Consider the following 17,825-nt stretch of genomic DNA (forward strand, 5'->3'; position numbering starts at 1 on the left):
AGGAAACAGGTAGGGAAAGATACTAGCAAAAACACGGAGAACCAAAACAAAGCTTCTGACGTGTGCCAAGTCGCACCCTGTTGAACACACAAACTGTGCTGTGTCCAGCGTCTCCTTACATCACTTCAGCAGGAAGGATATCCTATTGGTGAAATAATGAGCCAGAATTTAAAATATTTGTATTTGCCTTTAAGACACCATGCATTGTTCAGAGTCTTGATCGCACAAGGATTCTTTTTTTGTTTTTGTTTTGGGGGCAGTGGGGGAGGAGAAGTAATTAGATTTACTTATTAATTTATTTTGAGAGGAGGCACTGGGGATTGGACCCAGGACCTTGAGCATGCTAAGCGTGTGCTCTACCACTGAGCTATCTCCTCCTCCCTTGATTGTACAAGCATTCTTGGTTATATCAGACCCTGCGCACACAGATACCAGGACAAAGCAGGAACAGGCAGGGGGTTAGACAGCTGCAAAGTTCACTTCTCTCTTATGCAACCATGAAACTCTGCATGGGCTCCTTCTCAGCTGGGCCATCTGTAAGGCAGGGATAAGTGGACAGACAAGGGAATTTGGCTCCTGAATTATTCCCGTAAGTCTGCAAATTAATTCACTTTGTATATACTCTGCACTTGTAACTATGTAGCCTGGGGAACCCTAGACTTCGAGATGCTACTCTACCAGGACAGACAGGCAAGGCCAGGAGTGTCATGGAGGCCACAAGGGAGAATCCTTAAGTTATTTAGCATCGGCTGATCCTTCACTTTTCAGTTTTTCCCTCCATTATTCTAAACACTTGAACTCAGAATGGAGCTAAAGAACAATGTGCAAATGTCTTTTTCCTTCCTAGTTATTTTACAGCTTCTTCTTTCAGGCACATATTCGACTTTATTTTTTAGAGCAGCTGTAGGTTTACAGAAAAATTGAGCAGGAAGTTCAGAGTGCTCCCGTCTGCCTCTTCCCTGCCTCCACAGTCTCCTCTTACCATCCAGCATTAGTGTGGTACGTCCATTATGAACTGATGAGTCAATATACCGATACATCTTTTTAATTCTTAATTTTTATTGAAGCGTAGTCAATTTATGATGTTAGTTTCAGGTGCACAGCAAAGCGATAATACTAACACATTATTAATAACTAAAGTCTTTATCTTGATTAGGATCCACGCTTTGTGCTGTATATTCTGTGGGTTTAGGTGAATGTATAGTGACTTGTGTCCATCGTTACAGTACCATACAAAACTGTTTCACTGCCCTAAAAATCCTCTGTGCTCTCCCTACTTTTCCCTCCCTCCTCCTGAACTCCCTGACATCCATTGATCGTTTTACTGTCTTCAAGTTTTGCCTTTTCCAGATGTCATAAAGCTGGAATCATACAGCATGCAGTCTTTTCATATTGGCTTCTATCACTCAGTGATACGCATTTAAGGTTCCTCCATGTCTTTTCACAGCTTGATAGCTCTTTTTGTTTTTTTTTTTTTAGCAAAGAATAATGTCCCACTGTATGGATGTACCACTCTTTGTTTATTCATTCACCTACTGAAGGATATCTTCGTTGCTTCCAAGTTTGGGCAATTATGAATAAAACTGCTATAAGCATTGGTGAGTGGGCTTTTGTGTGGACATAAGTTTTCAACTTTTTTGGATAAATTCGAATGAGTTTTGAATCTTGTTATTTTTAACTTTTCTATACTGCTTTGTTTTAGATGTGTCTCCTGTAAGCATCATATACCTGGAATTATCAAAAGCCAGTTTGTGGAGAGATAGACCATGAAGCAAATAAAGCAGAATATTAACTGCAGAATCTAGGTAGTAGATACATGCGTATATTGTATAATTCTTCCAGTTTCTCTACAGAGAAACTCTGAAAAACTTCCAAATAAATGTTAGGAAAAAAATGAAAAGAAAAACAAAACAAAACAACCCTCTGGAGTGTGTGTGTCTGTAAAATCACAATGGGGCCATTCAGAAGAGAACCAGAGAGGGCCCCACACCTGGACCCTGGCTCTGCCTTCCAGGTTGGGGGAAGTTACCCAGCCTCTCTTCTTTTGCTTTCTCTCTGCAGGATGACAGTCACAACACCCGCTGGGGCCATGGGAGTTGCAAGGCCCTGCCCAGCACTGGGCCGGCAAGCCCTAGTTTCATCAATCCCTGGGTTCATTTTCCTGCCAGAGAACCAGGGGGGGTGTGTTGTGCTGCTGGCCACCAGCAGAGGGCGCACTTAAAGCAGGCAAGCGCCCAGTTTTCAAGCCTGACCTTCCGTTTGGAGTATTTTTTATAATGATGCGAAATTCAGGGTTAAAGCCAGCCTCCCCACATTGGGCGCACGATTCCAGGCATTTAACGGTATTACTGGCGGCTGCAGCAGCCTCCTGGCGCTGTCTCCTTCCTAGCCTCTGCCCATCAGCCCCGTGGATGATTCTGCCTCTCTTTTGCAAGGACCTACACCTGGGTCTCCCACTGGACTGTGAGAGAGCCGAGCCCAGAGCCCAGCATAGCATCTAGGACCTGAAGAGCACTCGGCATGCACTGAATGGACTGACAGCACCTCCATTACTCACTTTATCTCCCTGCCCACACACGGGAGGACTAACAATCTTTGGGCTGTCTCTCAGCCAGTACCCTCCCCCAAGTGTGGCTCGCTCAGTCTGGGCAACAACATTCTTAATGGGATTACCCCGAGCAGCAAAGGGGCCAGGTACCCCTCTGCATTCCCCATTATAGGTTGAATTCTGTCCCCCCAACCCAAAAGGTAAACTGGAATCCTAATCTCCAGTACCTCAGAATGTGACTTTATTTGGAAATAAGGCCATTGTAGATGTAATTAGTTCAAAGTCATCATGGTGGGTCCCAATCGAATATGACGAGTGTCCTTGTAAACAGGGATAACTTGGACACAGACACACACAGCATGAGAACGCCACGTGAAGATGAGGGCAGAGATGGGGGTGATACAGCTAAAGACCCAACGAACGCCAAAAATCACCAGCAAACCCCAAAAGCCAAAAGACGCCAGGAACAGATTCCCCACTCAGAGCCCTCTCTAGGAGCCAGCCCTGCCGACACCTTGATCTTGGACTTCTGGCCTCCAGAACTGTGAGGAACTGCAAATTTCTCTTGTTGAAGCTCCCGGTTTGTGGTATTGTGTTATGGCAGCCCCAGGAAACTATATACCCCCAACCAGCTTCCCTAAAAGTGTCCAGCTCTCACTGATCCCCCTGGGAGAACCCTGCCAATCCTCAGGCTTCGGTTAAACATCAGTCAGGGAAGGGTTCTGAGTGAGGGGACAACAAGGGTCGCGTTTAGACAGAGAGGGAAGGCGAGCTAGGCATTTTGCATCGATGCATCTAGCTCCATCTCGATGGATGATAAAGTGCCACCAAGAGCTGCCCCTTGTCCCCGGCCCGATGTATACGGCCCTTCAAGAAACCTACGTGGAGAAGGTGGAGGTACCTGGGCGGGATGCAGTCATCCTGGGCCTGGGAGCTAAGACCCTATTACTGCCTGACACCCTCCCCGCCTACTCCCCCCGCCCCCGGCCCGCGTAAATGCCTCCCTTCACGCCACCCCTGGCAAATTCCAAGTCACCGTTCAGGGCTGTGGCCGACTGCTAGTCGTCCCGCAGTGTGTACCGTTATAGAATTATTGCGCGCCACGTGGTTAGCTCGGATTCCCAGCCTCCGGAGCAGCTAGGCGTGGTCACGTGCCGCAATTCTGGCCAATAGGCTGTGAGCAGCGGTGAAACGTGCGCTTCCTGAGCCTTGAAGCTGCGCGCCCCACCCCCCACCAGCGTCCTTCCCGTTCTCTCCTCCCTGCGGCGCCGAGTGGGACTCGGTGGTGGAGCGGCGCTGCATTCCTGGACCTACCGGAGGCGAGATGGCAGAGCAACGAGGTAGCCCTGCTCAGCTTGGACGTGCACAAGAGGAGGAAATCAACTTCTGCTTTTTGGGCCACTCTTGTTTTGGGTCTCGTTACAGGGAGCCAGGAGAGAGAAGTGCTTGAGCGCCGGTGTCTCTGGTTCAGCCCCAGGCCCACCCCTTCCCGTCAGCGTGACCTTGGGCAGATCACTTAATGTGTCTATAACTCGGGCTCTTCACCTGGAGAACGTGAGTAATAAGACCCACGCCTGCCTGCTGAGAGGACCGAAGTGATACCCGGCTTTCGTCCCTGTATCCCAGAGCTCCTCTAGAGGCAGCACCTTGAGCTGAGTCGAACGGGCACTAATACTCCTCATAGAAATACAGGGAGAGTTTTAATCAAGCTTTGTCTACAGTGGAAAAATTAAGTTGAAGGGTACTTCTGGACCAAAGAGTGGTGGTTGTTTTTTTTTAACAGTGACTCTTCAAGGTTGCCGCACTTAATACGTAAACGAGTCAGAGAGAAGGAAGGTGATTTTTTTTCATTAACGACTGCTTGTATTAAATTGTGTGAAATAATCTTCAGTGGGATGATTTGTACAGACATCCTTCATGTATTTTCTCCTGATAATGAAACAAGGGGAAAGAGAAATCAGCGAACGCCTGACTTCCTGGCCTGCTTTCTATCAGTGTGTTATCCCCAGGGTACAGAATGCATTCCGGCTTGATGGGCTCAGGGGGAAGAAGGTGGCATTTCATCACCGCGGACCAGTTAGTCCAGGGAGCTGTGCCATCGAAATGTGGGGATATCTTAGAATTCCATGATTGTAAACATATTTGCTCATCCCACTCGATTTCAGTGAAATTATCTCTTAATGCTCCTTTTAGGCCCCCAGTGATGGACCGACCCACCCATCGATAGACAGACATCTGATTGGAGAACATGCCGGCAGGTCCCCTCTGAGTTCAACAGAACTTGATGCATAGATAGATAAACAAGTAAATAAATAACCCAGTTTTTAGTGGCAAGTTCACCTGCTGATCTGCATTTGACATTTTCTGTAGCTGGAACTCTGAACTACTTCTAGGACCTGTCTGTAATGAAGAAGAGACTCCAGGCTTGTTCTTGGCAGCCCAGGAGCCCCTCCCTCTGCCTGGAGAACCCTCCCTGCAGTGGGTGGCTGGCGCTGTCCTCCCACACATCTGAGCCACGCAGCCTCCCCCCAGGAAGCCTCCTGACTCCCCCAGGTTCACTCAGTGCCCTCCCCTGGGGCTCCCGCTACCCTCCATGCACCCCATCAGCAGCACCCAAGTCCAAGCCCACTGTGGGTTGCCAGTGCCCAGGTGAGGGCCATCCAGGGAGGGGTCTTTCCAGGATCAGGGCACAGTGGAATCTCAGTCCCTGGTCTGTTTGGGGACTAGTGGTTTTCCAGCACTTAATTTCTGGCTTCTTAGCTCTGAGCCCTTCCTCCCCTCCTCTTTACCAGGAGGTTGTGCCCAAGCCCCAACCACAACTGCTACAGGGCCGCTGGTGAAATATACGTCCTAGGCCTTTGGATGGGAAAGATTTAGGAAGGGTGAGCCAGGGGTCCAGGCAAAGACAGTGCCTGCACTCTGGGCCCTGCACAGCCAGTGCCCCCCACAAGCCTGATCCTCTCTCTGGTGCCCCCAATTCCCACCTGCCCCTCTTTGACTCTAACCTGGTTCCAGCCCCCTCTGCCTCCCTCCCAACTGTGCCCCCACCTTCCCTGCCCAGCACTCACTGCAGGAGCTGCTCCTTGGCCAGGCTGAGGTTGCTGCAGTCCAGGGCTCTGCGCAGGTCACGCTGCTGGCGCTGCCGCTGGCGCTCCAACAGCAAGCTGGTGCGAGCCCTCTGAAACCTCCGCTGGTCCCAGTCCATGTCTCGCTGGCGCTCTTCTTCCTGGAGCCTCTGGAGAGGGGAGAGGTGGCTCACTCCTGCCTGTCCCCAGTAGAAGGGCTCCAGGGGATGGTCTATGGGAGCTGGCCTTCCGTTTTACAGATGAAGAAACTGAGGTTCAGAGAGGGGGCAGGAAATCAGAAGAGGACCCCCCTCCCCCAGCTGGCATCATCCTGGGTGGCCCAGCTGCTTCCTTAACTTGGGAGGTGTTGGCCGGCCCTCTGAGGCCTGAAGGGACAGCAGAGTCTCAGTTCCAACAGCGCTCCCAGCCGCTCCCGGTATGCAGGGCCCACAGGTGTCAGGTCCCCCACATCTGGGATGCTACCAGTGGGCAGGTGCGCCCCCTGGGGGGACACTCAGATCCCCTGGTCACTTCTAGAATGTGCAGCCCCACCCTGGGCTCATGATCTCGGAGGTGAATTTCTGCATCTCAGCTCATTCCTCGCTGCCTTCCAGGCCCCTCTATAAAACCACTGAGCCCTAGGAGAGGAAACGGGATCAATGCAGAGAGTCACCCCCCAAAACGTGGGTTTTATCAGCTGTGCTGAGTGTGAACGGCTTTATCAGCTCACCCTCCTAGCGGCGAAAGGAAGGGAAGCAGGGGGCCGGGCCCGAGGACGAGCCTCCTTCCCACCCGCGGGTTTTAGGGCAGAGCCTCCTCCCATCAGATGAGCGGGGTAGAGTGTCCGATGGCCCCTGGGGCCTGGGTGAGTTGGCCACCAGGAGCAGATGGGTTGGCAGAGGCCCCAGCCCCCCACGCAGGGGCCAAAATGCAGGTGGTGACAGGCAAGTCACTTGGCCCCTCAGAAGCTCAGTTTCCTCACCTGTAAAATGAGGCTACTTACAGGTGTCCTGGGTTGTGACCCAGGAGGCTCTTGGCAAGAATAGGGAATGATATGAGGGCACACTCGCCCCAGACTGAAAGACTGCTCTTAGCACGGTCTCAACTTTCCAAATTATGTAAGTGCGCAAAAGAAGAGGCGGGAGGAAAGGGCACCGAAGACGGGAGAGTGCTGAGTGGAGTGGGTTTTTGTTTTTGTTTTTTGCCCCTTTGTGCTTTTCTGTCTTCTTAATTTTCTATAAAGATTGAAATGCAGGCATAAATGCCGCTTTCGGGACAGGTGGCTGACCTTCCTGGCTAAGCAGTCAGGCTGGGTGGCCGGCGTGAAGGGCAGGCTCTTCCCACTGGGCTGCTGCCCCGCCTCACCCCACGCTGCCCTCCACTCTCACGAACAGAATGTTCCCCCCAACACAGTTAGCGCCTCCGGGCCTGGAGGTGAGCGGGCAGATGAGCTGCCCCACCTGCTCCTTCCTTCCTTCCTGGTCCAGGCCATTCTCCCACCCGCCTCAACCCCTCCCTCCAGGCCTGCCTGCTTGGAAACTCACACTGACCATGCATCACACTGGCGTGGTGGTCACCTGCTGACCCCGGAGCAGCCCCACCCATCCTTTGCAGGTCTGAGAACTTCTCCAAATCTCTCCCCTGCCGTGATACTGAGTGATGTCAACACACCCAGAGATGACCCTTTCCTTTCTCTGCTTCTCAGCAGTTCTGCCTCCTCTGTCAAGACCTCCTTCCAGCCTGTCAGCTGTCACCCCTGGGGCATGTGCTGCCAGTGGTCCTCCAACTCCAGCGGGTGTCAGAACCCCTTGGGGTGGGGCACTGCTAGGCCACAGACTATGGGCCCCACCTCAGTGTTTCTGGCTCAGTAGGTCTGGGGTGGGGTCTGAGAATCTGCTTTCTCTCAGGTTCCTAGGCGAGGCTGATGCTGTGGTCCAGAGACCCTGCTCGGAGGACCTCTGCCCTCACCTTGTCACCATCGAGAGCGCTACCCTCTCAAGTCTCGCCTTTGAGTCCCATTCGCCACCCCGCTGACCTGTCTCTTCTGCGCTCTCCACACCCTCATTCCAACAGCTTTTCCAGCCTCCTTCCCTGCTCCTCTGTCTCCACTCACTCGCCTCGTGATCCCCGTGATTCCCTGGGTTCGCAGCTTTTAAATACCCTCAGTGCAGTGAGGACTCCATGTTTCTGTCTCCAGCCCAGATTCTGTTCTGAGCTCCAGACTACACATTCAGCTGCCTGCTGGGCTTTACTTGGGAGCTGTGTCAGAAAATATAATTTGTCCACCAGCAGCCATTTTCCCTTCTTCCTAAATAATCACCAGCACTTCAGTGCCTGTAATACACACTATATGTCCCAGCCTTCTTTACAGTTAAGGACAGCCTAGTGACTAAGTTGTCCAATGAAATATAAGTGGAAATGTCTTGTGAAACTTCTGGGAAGTGTCCCTGGTGTTCTTCCCTCTTCCTTCTTCCTGCTGGCTGGAATATGCATGTGATGACTGGAGCTCAAGCAGCCATTCTGCATTAAGAGGTGGGAGCCAGGTGCTGAGGATGGCAGAACTTTAGATGACCATGGAGCTACCACACCAGCTCTGTTTTCTAAGGATTTAGTCTACATGCAAGAAATAAAGTTTTGTTTTATTTAAGATGGTGTCATTTGGGGTTTTCAGTGGAATCCTAAGAGATGTAGATGTCTAAAGAATATTGCACACAACATATCCAAAATTGTACTTGTGATTTCCATTCCCCCATCAACCTCCCTCCTGGACTTGCTCCTCCCACCATCTTCCCATCCCTGTAAATGCAAACTCCATTCTCTCATTGCTTAGGCCAGAAGGCCGAGAGTAACCCCTAAGTCCCCTGTCTCCTGTGTGCCACGCTGAACCCTTCAACCAATCCTGTCCTCTCTACCTTCCAAATAAATCCAGAATCCGACCACTTCTCAGCACCTCTGCTGCCAGTGCCTTGGCCCCAGCCAGCACCATCTCTGACCTTGACCATGGCAACAGCCTCTTCAGTGATCTCTCTTCTTCCCTCTTACCCTGCTAGGTCTACCCTTGACACAGCAATGAGACGGATTCTGTTAAATGCAAGTGAGATCCTGTCACTCCTCTGCTCAAAACCCTCCAGAGCTCCCCATTTCATCACAAAAGAGGCCAAGTCTTCCCCAGTGGCCTGCCAGGCCTTCGATCCTCCACCTCTTGGACCTCATCCTGCCCCCTCCCCTCCCTCCACTTCAGCGACCGGATTCCTCTCTGCTCTGAAAAGGCAGGTGGTCCCACCTCAGGGCCTCTGCCCTTGCAGTTCACTCGCCCTGGTCCCTGGTCGTCCTTTCCCCAGACATGCACACAGCTCCCTCCCTCCCCTCCTTCATGTCTTTGTTCCAAAGCCACTTCTCAGTCCCCTGATGGCCTTCCTCCCCTGGCCTACTCCCCTCCCCAGCACTCAGCACATACGGGATTATTGGGGTCTTGTCCTCCCCCTACTGGAACATAAATGTCTTGAGGGCAGCTTCTAGGCTGGGTGTGACTGCGACTATAACTAGACAGATGCCCGAGGCAGGCGGCAGGTAGCCCAGAGCTGCATCTGTGGGCTCTGAGAGGAGGGGAAGGGCAGGTACCAGCTTCTCCTGGACTTGCTGTTTCTGAATCAGGCGGATCTGCTCCAGCTGCTCCTGCGTCATGCCCTTCCAGCGGTCGGGGACCACGCGATGGGGCCCGAAGGAGCTGGCAGCCTGCTGCGGGTTCTCCGAGAGCAGGTCCCCTCGCAGCAGGCTGGAGATCTCGGCCAGATTGTCCTCTTGTTCTTGTTTTTTCTCTTGAATTTTCTTTTCCACTGACTCCAAGGCCTGCACAGGGGAAGAAGACATTAAAGAAGACACTCCGGGCAACCCCCAGTGGGATTAAGGCACAGGCTGGCAAGTCTCACTGGGGGCCCTTGAAGGAAGAATGTGCTACACGGCCCCAGGGTGGTAGACTTGTCAGGCATGGCTGTGGGGAGACCCTTGGACCCCCGGCTGCCTGGGTGGTGCTGAGTGGGCTGGGCTCAGGGAATCCCTGCCTGTTGGTTGTGTGCATAAGAGCTGCAGGTTTGGTTTGCAGCGATTTGCAAAGCAGGGAGCTGCCTCCCCGCAATCCCCCCATTAGGCTGCCATCCCCTCAGCTTGGCCTCACCAAGACAGGGCTCTGTGCCCCTCCCTGTGGCCCTAGTCACCCTCAGACAGTGGTGGGCCACAAACAACAGCCAAACAAGTGACTCATAGCAGTGGTGTCTTCTAAAAGGGGAAAAAGCATTGTCGCCTCCATGTTTCTGCTGCCCCCCAGCCTTGACCCAGGGGAAAAATAAATCCTTGGCCAAACCCCTGTTCACAGGAGGTTTATGGGTAGAGGGAACGGACCCTGGCTATGTGGCCTGGAGGAAGTCACCTCCCCTCTCTGGGCTGTAGTTATTTCTCTGTGAAGTCAAGAGATGGATCAAGAGACATTTCTCAATGTTACCAGTTCTCTTTAGTACTGAACAGACAGGGCGCTTTGCCAGGTGCCCACACGCAGCAGGTGCTCACAAGGGGGCCACCTCAACTGTGTCACAGAAGCACGTGCTTTGCAGCTGGACAGGCCCAGATTCCAATACTGGACTTGCAGTATTTGGAAGTGCAGTATTTGAGTCTTCCAAAGCAAATCAGATTAGTACTCAGCTGTCCCTAAAGAAGTCAGTTCCCTACTCTGAGCCTGTTTCTTTTATCAATGAAATTGGGTTACTCATGCCCCTCTGATAGGGTGATGAACAACAACTGTGTGTTTCAAGCCACCGAGATTTGGGAGGTGTTTCTCATTCAGGCTCATTTAGGTAGGTGTCATCTCTATTCCCATTCTCCAGATGATAAAACTGAGGCACTTAGAGTGGCTTCTCCAAGGTGACAGAGAAGGGCCTGACCTCCTCTGTGAGGGCCGCCTCTGCAGAATGAAGGGTGGGGCCAGCTGGTCTCTCAGACCTCCCGTGGCTACTGGTTGGTGACGGGGGGGGGGGGGGGGGGGGGGGGATACAGGGGCCTCCGTCTGCCCTTTGTTCCCCCCAGCCCGCCCCATCTGTGGTAGTTGGTCTTCCTTGTTCCTCTCCCCTGCTATTGAAAACCAACATTCTCTCTGGTGTCTGGCCCAAACACTCCAGGACTGTTGATTCCATACCCCCATCAGTAGAACATTTTTGAGCTTGTGTTTCCAATATATTTAGTTCACAGTGTGGTCCTCTTAGACCATAAAAACAGCATGTACCTCATGGCACCCACATACTCACACACATGGGAATTTTAAATGACGAGGTTAAAAATAAATAGGAAGCAGGGTTCTAACATCTTCCTCCTGCTCCCCAGTGGATTCTCTTACTCAACTCTGCAGACCACAGCTCTGGTCAACCAGCTAATCTAATCAGCGAATCCAGGCCAAGCCCCTTCCCCAGCCAGGAAATATAATTACATTTGAAAAGGAAACCTGGAAGGGAGGGGGTCCCATTTCCAAAAGGAATAAAGAACTTGAAACAACTTCAGTTTGGGATGGGTGGAGAAAGGAGTGTTTGTGAGGAAGACGGGCAGAGTTTAGAGAGGAGGGAGCTGTCAGGGGATGCCCCAAAGTTTGCACAAATCATCATCATAACAGTTTCTCCCCTGATGAGTGCCTGTGGACCTGGTCTTGGAGGAACTCTCAGAGGTGGCAGAGAACTGAAAACAAGACCAGGTGTTTGGTCAGCAGCGCTAGGTGGTACCCATCCAGGCAGATATCACTGTCCTCCTATCACAGAAGAACCTGAGGTTTATTTAGAAAGGTGACCTGACTTCCCCAGGTCACGTGGCTGGTTTTGTCAGGTTTCAGGCCCCGATTCAGAGCTGAGGAGCAGGGGCTGGGGCTCATCCATCTCTGTAACTAGGGAGCCCCCAGCGGGGCCCTGTTGGGGTTTGTGATGTGATCCAGTGAATGGGGCGCCCCGGGGAGGTGGCTGTGTGCCTGTCCTCCCCCTCAGACAGAGCCCGGGGCATACCTGGCTCTTGTTGAATTCTTTCACAGCGGCACAAACCGCCTTTCTTGTGGTGCTTTCCAGAGTCTGTAAATGCTTGGCAGTTTCGTCAAACTGCAGCCTTGTCTTCATGTAGAGGTCCTCTGAAAGGAAGCACAAAGCAATCAAACTCTGCACGAGGCCCAGCGCACCTGCCCAGATGTGCAGCGCACCCCGCTGGACGTGTTCACGCGTTGGCTTCTCACCACGCCCCCATCCAAAGAACCGGGATGCGTCGGAAGGTTCTTGGCAGACTCGGACGAGTTCATTTAAGTAAAGCTCTTAGATCAGAGCCTGGCACCGAGTGTCAGCAGTTACCACCTTGCACTGGTAAAGTCTGCTCTGGATTAGTGATGTCTGTCGTGGTAGAGGGCACGGGGGAGAGAGGTTTAGGGGGCAGCCCAGTAGGAGACAAGGTCAGACTGGGAAGGCCTTCTTGGTCCTTGAAATAAGTTTGGTTTTTACTGAGTGAAATGAGAAGCTATTGCAAGGTTTTGAGCAAAGGACCCAGCTTAACTTTTAACAGGGTCATTCTGGCTGCTGGGTTGAGAAGAGACGGTAAACAGGACAAGGGAAGAAGCAGAAGCCAGTCAGAGGCTACAGGAGGGGTCCAGCTGGGAGATGTTGGCCGCTTAGTCCAGAGCGGCAGTGGCGGAGGGGGCTGGGATTTGAGATGACTTGCTGCTGGACTGCAGGCGGCATCGGAGAGGGAGGGAGGAGCCGTGCTGACTTGGGTTTGGGCCTGGACAGCCAGAAGAGCGAGGCACCCACTGATGCAGGTGGTCGGTCAGGTTTGCGGGATGATCAGAGTGTTTTACTGGATATGAACCGACTTAGTCTGGCCCTATGTCTTTCCCATTGTCTTCCCAGCAGACCGTGGGCACTCTGAGGGCCAGAACCAGCTCTGCGTTACCCGGCGCTCCAGCACCCAACTGGGGCACAAGCTCAGAGAGTGTCCCCGCGGAGCGGCCATGTCACTGGGGATGCTCAAACCCTGGAGCAAAGGCTCCGAGGCCTCCTTCGGCCCTCACGGCCAAAGCAGCACATTAGTAGGACTTAAGAGACAAAATGAAACAAGGGGAAAAAATGGTGGTGGGGGGGTTGATTTGTTGTAGAAAGTATTGAGACCCATTTTGTCTTTTTTTTTGTTCCATTACCTGCGCATTTTTGGTCGGCCTGGGCAATCTTCCATTCCCTTTGCTGTTGCAAGGACCATTCTCTGTTTTGTTCCTGTTGGAATTTCTTCCTCTCGTGGGAGTTTAAATCCTCTCCCATGAATTTCTGCATCCCTGATATTGTATTCCGAGCATGGAGATCTGACTGCCAGGCTGGAAGATCTTTCTTAAGGGCGAGGGGGTCAGAGAGGTCAAATTCACGGCGACTTTCTGGCTTCTGGAAGCTCTGTTGGAAGTCACTGATAGCTTTACAGAGATTTTTCCTATCTCTCCTTTCCCGGTTTTCTAATATGCACTTGATCTTGTCATTTTGCCTCATTTCAGCAGCTAGAAGAGACAGCATATCCATAAGCTTACGATTCAGTGGAAAAAATTAATTCGAGTCCACTTAAAAAAATTTTTTTAGTCATTCTAAAAGTGATACAACCCTCCAAAAAGGTAACACAACCATTAAAGAATTAGTACCCTGAATATACAAAAAGCACCTCATAAATTAACTTTTAAAAAAGCCAAGCAACCTAGACAAAAAGAGGACAAAGGATAGGAAAAGGCAAATCACTAAAAAGAAACCTGAATGATCAATACATTTGTGAAAAACATATCGTCAACCTTACAAGATGGGGAACGTTCAATGGATTGGCAAATCTAATACTAACAATATCGCGTATTAGCAAAGATGTGGGGAGATGGATTTCTTCTTCCCTGCTTGTGGGAGTGTCACTTGGTACACTGGTAACTTTAGAAAGCAGTTTGCCAGTATCCCATAAAAATGAGAACATGCACATCCTGTGACCTGCCAGCTCCACTTCTAGGTACACCAGGGACATGTGCAGCAGGGACATGATGCAGAGGAGTCACTAACATTGTTAGCAATTTAAAAAAAAAAAACTGGAAAAAAATCTAAATCAGCCACCAATAGGGGATAGATAAAGTAATTGTGGTTAAAATTCATATAACAAAATATCATTAAAGGAATTTAAATGAATATTCTGTATGTAGATTACTGATTAATTCCAAGAGTAGACTGTTGAATTTTTTTTAATGTTGCAAAAGGATACATTCAGTAGAACACCATTTATGCAAAAATTTAAAACACATACACAAAAACTTTATATCGTCACAGATATACATACATAAATAATAAAGTTAAAACACATGCACAAGAATGATCACAGCTCCAAGGAGGGAAGAAGAGGAAAATGGTAAGGTGGGCGAGAGCTTTAACTACGTTGGTGCAACATTTAATTCTCAAAAAGTATCCTTAAAATAAGATATCTAAAACCAATTTGCCAAAATATTAGCATCTAATCTGGTGGTGGGTACGTACATGTCTGTTCCATCATTTCAGTAAGTTTGAATTCCTTTTAAGCTAAAATTCTAAAAGGTAAAAGGTTTAGAAAATAGGAAACAGTATAAAGAAGGAAATGAACTTTACCCATCATGCCATCACTTCAACTCCCATCACTTCAACTTTACCACAGCTAACATTTTGATGTATTTCCTTTTGGTCTTTTCCTAAGCATATTTTTGCATATTTTTAAACATATGTATATTAACATATATTTAAACTTAATTGATAACCCATTGTATATACAATTTTGTATCTTGCTTTTTTTCCATTAAAATAATCCTTAACTGCTTTAAGAGAAATTGTTGAACATGATGAAGGAAAGTGGATTCTATTTGAGAATTTGATCTAAGAGCCAGAACACTATTATCTGAACCATATCTGGTTCTGAGTCAGCTCATGAGTGTGAGCTCAGGAGTGTATGTTGTCTGTGTAAACAGCTGTCCCCAGTAGAAGGTCTTGAAATTTCTGGCAGAGAATATGTGTGTGTCTAAGGTTTTTCATACCCAGGTTTTTTAAGAAAACAGAGAAAAACTTACATTTATCCTCAAAATAAATTTCCTACAGCCCACATAGAATTCAATAGCTATTTTTGTTTTAAGTGAGGAGGAATCAGTGCGTTAAGTTAATTGAGCACAAGAAATTGTGAAATTTTAAAGGGAGGAAGGGAGTAAAAGTGACATTTCTATATACGTGAGGAAATGGGGACTGGAGTCTAAAGGTACACAGCCCTGAACTACTAGATGGCTATTCAGGGAATACTCACCAAAGGTTTCCTGTCTAGCTTTTTCAGTAGCTTCTTTTATCTTCTGGTCACAAACCTGAGCATCCCAGGCTTCTGTGTCACCCTGGGAAAGAGAATTAGAGCCAAATAATTTTATTCAGTTAATAACAATCCTACTTGTCTTCGTAGCCTTGCCCCACTGTAAACCAGATTTTTTCATATACCTGGATGCTTTCCTTATAGTTGGTTCTTCAGCCTGTCTTAACTTTTCCCAGAGCTTCCTTCTCCTTTTCTTAGTCAATACATCCTCATCCTCAGAACACTACTTAGGCATCACCTCCTCTGGGAAGCCCTCTCTGATTTCCTCTCCCAGCCCCTTGGTGCTCCCTGGCACCCTGTGCTGCCCTCCCTCGCAGCACTGACTCCAGTGCATTCTAATGTGACTATTTTAATGCCTGCCTTCCCCACTGGGCTATGAACTCCGCAAGGTCAAGGATTGCCTCATCTCTTGGGCCCAGCTCGGGCTTGCCACAAAATAGAAACTCCGCTGGCATTTGTCACATGAATGGATTGGAGGGAACTCCTGGCAATGTAGAAAATCTGGCTTAGAGAGAGGAGAATCGCGTTCTAGTTTCTGTTTGGTCACTAACTCCAGACAAGCTCCCTCCCTGCTGCAGGACTAAATTTGCCAGTCTGGCAAGTGATGGGGGAGGGGGGCATTATTCGGTCTGTTAAGATCTTCTTATCCTCAGCAAAGTCAATACATGGAACTATTCTTCCCGGCCAGGTCTGGACCTGTTTGCAGCTGTGCCTGAATCAAAAGTTTCATTCCAAGTGTTCCTCTAGCCTCCTGCCGCCCGCCTCTCTCACCCCGCACCTCTCCTCCACAACCCCTCCTGGCCCCTTCCCCTTTCGGACGGAGGGTCTCACCCCAATGATCCTGTTCCTGGCATTGAAGATTCGTTTCTGTCTGCACAGCTCCGCATGACTCCTTTTGGCCAGGCCATAGTACTTCTCCAGGTCCTTGGGTTGCACTACCTCCATGACTGGGAATCACCAAGAAATTCTAAGAGGGTTTTTTAAAATGAGAGATAAAAATGAAAGGCAATAAAAATAGAACAAGCTCAATCCAAGCGACGCTGCCCTAAGAGGTCGGGCCGGTGGGATCCGAGTCAGCTCCCGGAGGCTTTCCCCACCTCTCGGTTTCCTCGGAAACGTAAACAACTCCGGTTGCTAAGAAACAGCGCCGCGTTCGCCCGTGTTCTCGCTTCCTCTCGCGAGACGGCACGAGGCCCTTCCCGCGCTTTTCCCAACGGCGTGTGAGGACGCCCCTGAGCCTCGGAGGACGCCGCCATGGGTCGTTTGGAGCTGCTGTTTGTGGAGAATTTCAAGTCTTGGCGGGGTCGCCAGGTCATAGGCCCCTTCAAGAGGTTCACCTGTATCATCGGCCCCAACGGCTCCGGTAACTTGGGACCCAGACCGCCTCCGCCCGCCCTGGCCGTCCGGGCCCATCTTGCCTGAGGGGCCCCGCAGGGTGGCCTCGCGGCCTGGACTCGGGCGGCTGCTGCCCTGCCGGCCTCGGCAAACCCCCCGGCCCGGCCCGCACCCTCCGCCTCCGGGACGGGGGTGGGAGGATGGGGCTAGAGGTGACCCTGTGACTCGGCCCAGGGGGGTTGGAGGTGGCAGGGAGCCGACCCTCGAACTCGGCCCAGGGGGTTGGAGGTGGCAGGGAGCCGACCCTCGCTCTCTGCCCCAGCCCTCAGACACCACCCACCTCCCCTGCTCGGGCCGACCCTCGCCCACTGCCCCCCGCCCCCACCCTAAGGCCCCACCACAGGCCAGACCCCGGCCCTGCACCCCCCCACTCCCACATACACCCTCGCTCCTCCTCCCTGGTCACCTGTCCTCTCCTCGCCATTCCCTTCGGTCTCTCATCCAAGGAGGTGAAGTGGGAGCGAGATCTGGAGGAAGTAAGTGGTTCCAAGGAGCCTGAACAACCATTGGGATCCAAGGAGCCCGAACAACCATTGGGATCCAAGGAACCTTCCCAGGAATATTGTGATAATGACCGTGTTTACTGAGCTTTTACCAAGTTCCTGGCAGCGCCTTTTTTGCTTAACCCTCACAAATGGGTGTTGTCCCCATTTTACAGTGGAGGAAACTGAGGTTCAGAGGGGCCAAATGACTTTCCAAGTTTCCCCAGGAAGTGGCAGAGCCTGAATTAGAGTTAGGGCCTGGCCAGGCTCCCCATGACTCTGTGACGGGAACCAGTGGGGTTATGTTACCCAAGCAGGTGATGTAGGACCTAAAAAGAGTGTTCTTTTTTTTTTTTTAATTTCCCCTAAATCTGGAGTCTCCCTTTGGTGCTCTCATCCCAGATTTCCTTTCTTACCTCAGAAACCTTATTTGAGCTGAAAGATAACTGTTGCCTCAGTAAATTAATTTATTTCACAGACACAAAGAAGACACTTAAATATGTGTTTTCCTGGCACACCATATCTGGAAATAATTATTGTGGAACTGTAGTGAAATTTCTGTTGCCCTATAAAAAACAGCTGCTGTTTAATGTTTTCTTTTGCACTCAGTACATGTGAAAAGAATACCTGAACTTAGAAATAGTCACATATTTGAAGATTTTCTTGCCTCTTCTGTGTACTATATTTCCTCATTTTTACTTTCTGTTGTTATCAAAGAAACCTCGAAAAGGTAATTACTTTAATGACTCCTGCATTCTTACCCTACCACTCATTTACTGGGGCCACCACCAGTTGATTCTCACCTTTTAACTGGTGATTATGTGAAGGGTGGCTCAGTGACCTTTTGCAACTCCCAACAGTGCCATCCTGAGAATGAGTATTTGCACAGAGTCTTAAACTTCAGTCCACTTGAACCATTCAAGATCCTGTTAAAACGGTGTT

General features: G+C 50.3%; 2 protein-coding genes and 1 long non-coding RNA gene across 4 annotated transcripts in view; 2 read left to right on the forward strand and 1 right to left on the reverse strand.

The window, feature by feature from the left end:
* Positions 1–3,733: 3,733 nt before the first annotated feature.
* LOC105091844 (uncharacterized) lies at positions 3,734–4,887 on the forward strand. The gene is made up of 3 exons (XR_837405.3): positions 3,734–3,888; positions 3,974–4,102; positions 4,742–4,887. It is a non-coding gene; the product is annotated as an uncharacterized LOC105091844 (long non-coding RNA).
* Positions 4,294–16,098, reverse strand: RIBC2 (RIB43A domain with coiled-coils 2). The gene is made up of 7 exons (XM_010983426.1): positions 15,838–16,098; positions 14,950–15,031; positions 12,818–13,162; positions 11,646–11,764; positions 9,235–9,462; positions 5,617–5,783; positions 4,294–4,477 (listed from the first exon to the last, which is right to left on the reverse strand). Exons 1-7 carry the CDS (start codon positions 15,949–15,951, stop codon positions 4,399–4,401), a joined length of 1,134 nt encoding a protein of 377 aa, XP_010981728.1. The 5' UTR covers positions 15,952–16,098; the 3' UTR covers positions 4,294–4,398.
* A 117-nt stretch (positions 16,099–16,215) lies between these two features.
* SMC1B (structural maintenance of chromosomes 1B) overlaps positions 16,216–17,825 on the forward strand; it is a 71,445-nt gene continuing 69,835 nt past the window's right edge. For both annotated transcript variants that reach the window (XM_010983429.3, XM_064491372.1), the window contains exon 1: positions 16,216–16,369. In XM_010983429.3, coding sequence (XP_010981731.1) covers positions 16,261–16,369 — 109 coding nt within the window. In that variant the 5' untranslated portion in view covers positions 16,216–16,260. The remainder of the gene's footprint in view (positions 16,370–17,825) is intronic.

Source organism: Camelus dromedarius, chromosome 11 (genome assembly GCF_036321535.1).
Source record: "Camelus dromedarius isolate mCamDro1 chromosome 11, mCamDro1.pat, whole genome shotgun sequence".
In the NCBI taxonomy this organism is placed as follows: Eukaryota; Metazoa; Chordata; class Mammalia; order Artiodactyla; family Camelidae; genus Camelus; species Camelus dromedarius.

Bases quoted from the DNA above. Each gene is read 5' to 3' on its own strand.
- RIBC2 (XM_010983426.1), bottom strand. From the start codon at position 15,951: ATGGAGGTAGTGCAACCCAAGGACCTGGAGAAGTACTATGGCCTGGCC. The intron at 13,163-14,949 runs GTGAGTATTCCC...TGTCTCTTCTAG, and splicing joins AGCTAGACAGGAAACCTTTG to CTGCTGAAATGAGGCAAAAT. The intron at 9,463-11,645 runs GTATGCCCCGGG...TCCCCTGTGCAG, and splicing joins AAGAATTCAACAAGAGCCAG to GCCTTGGAGTCAGTGGAAAA.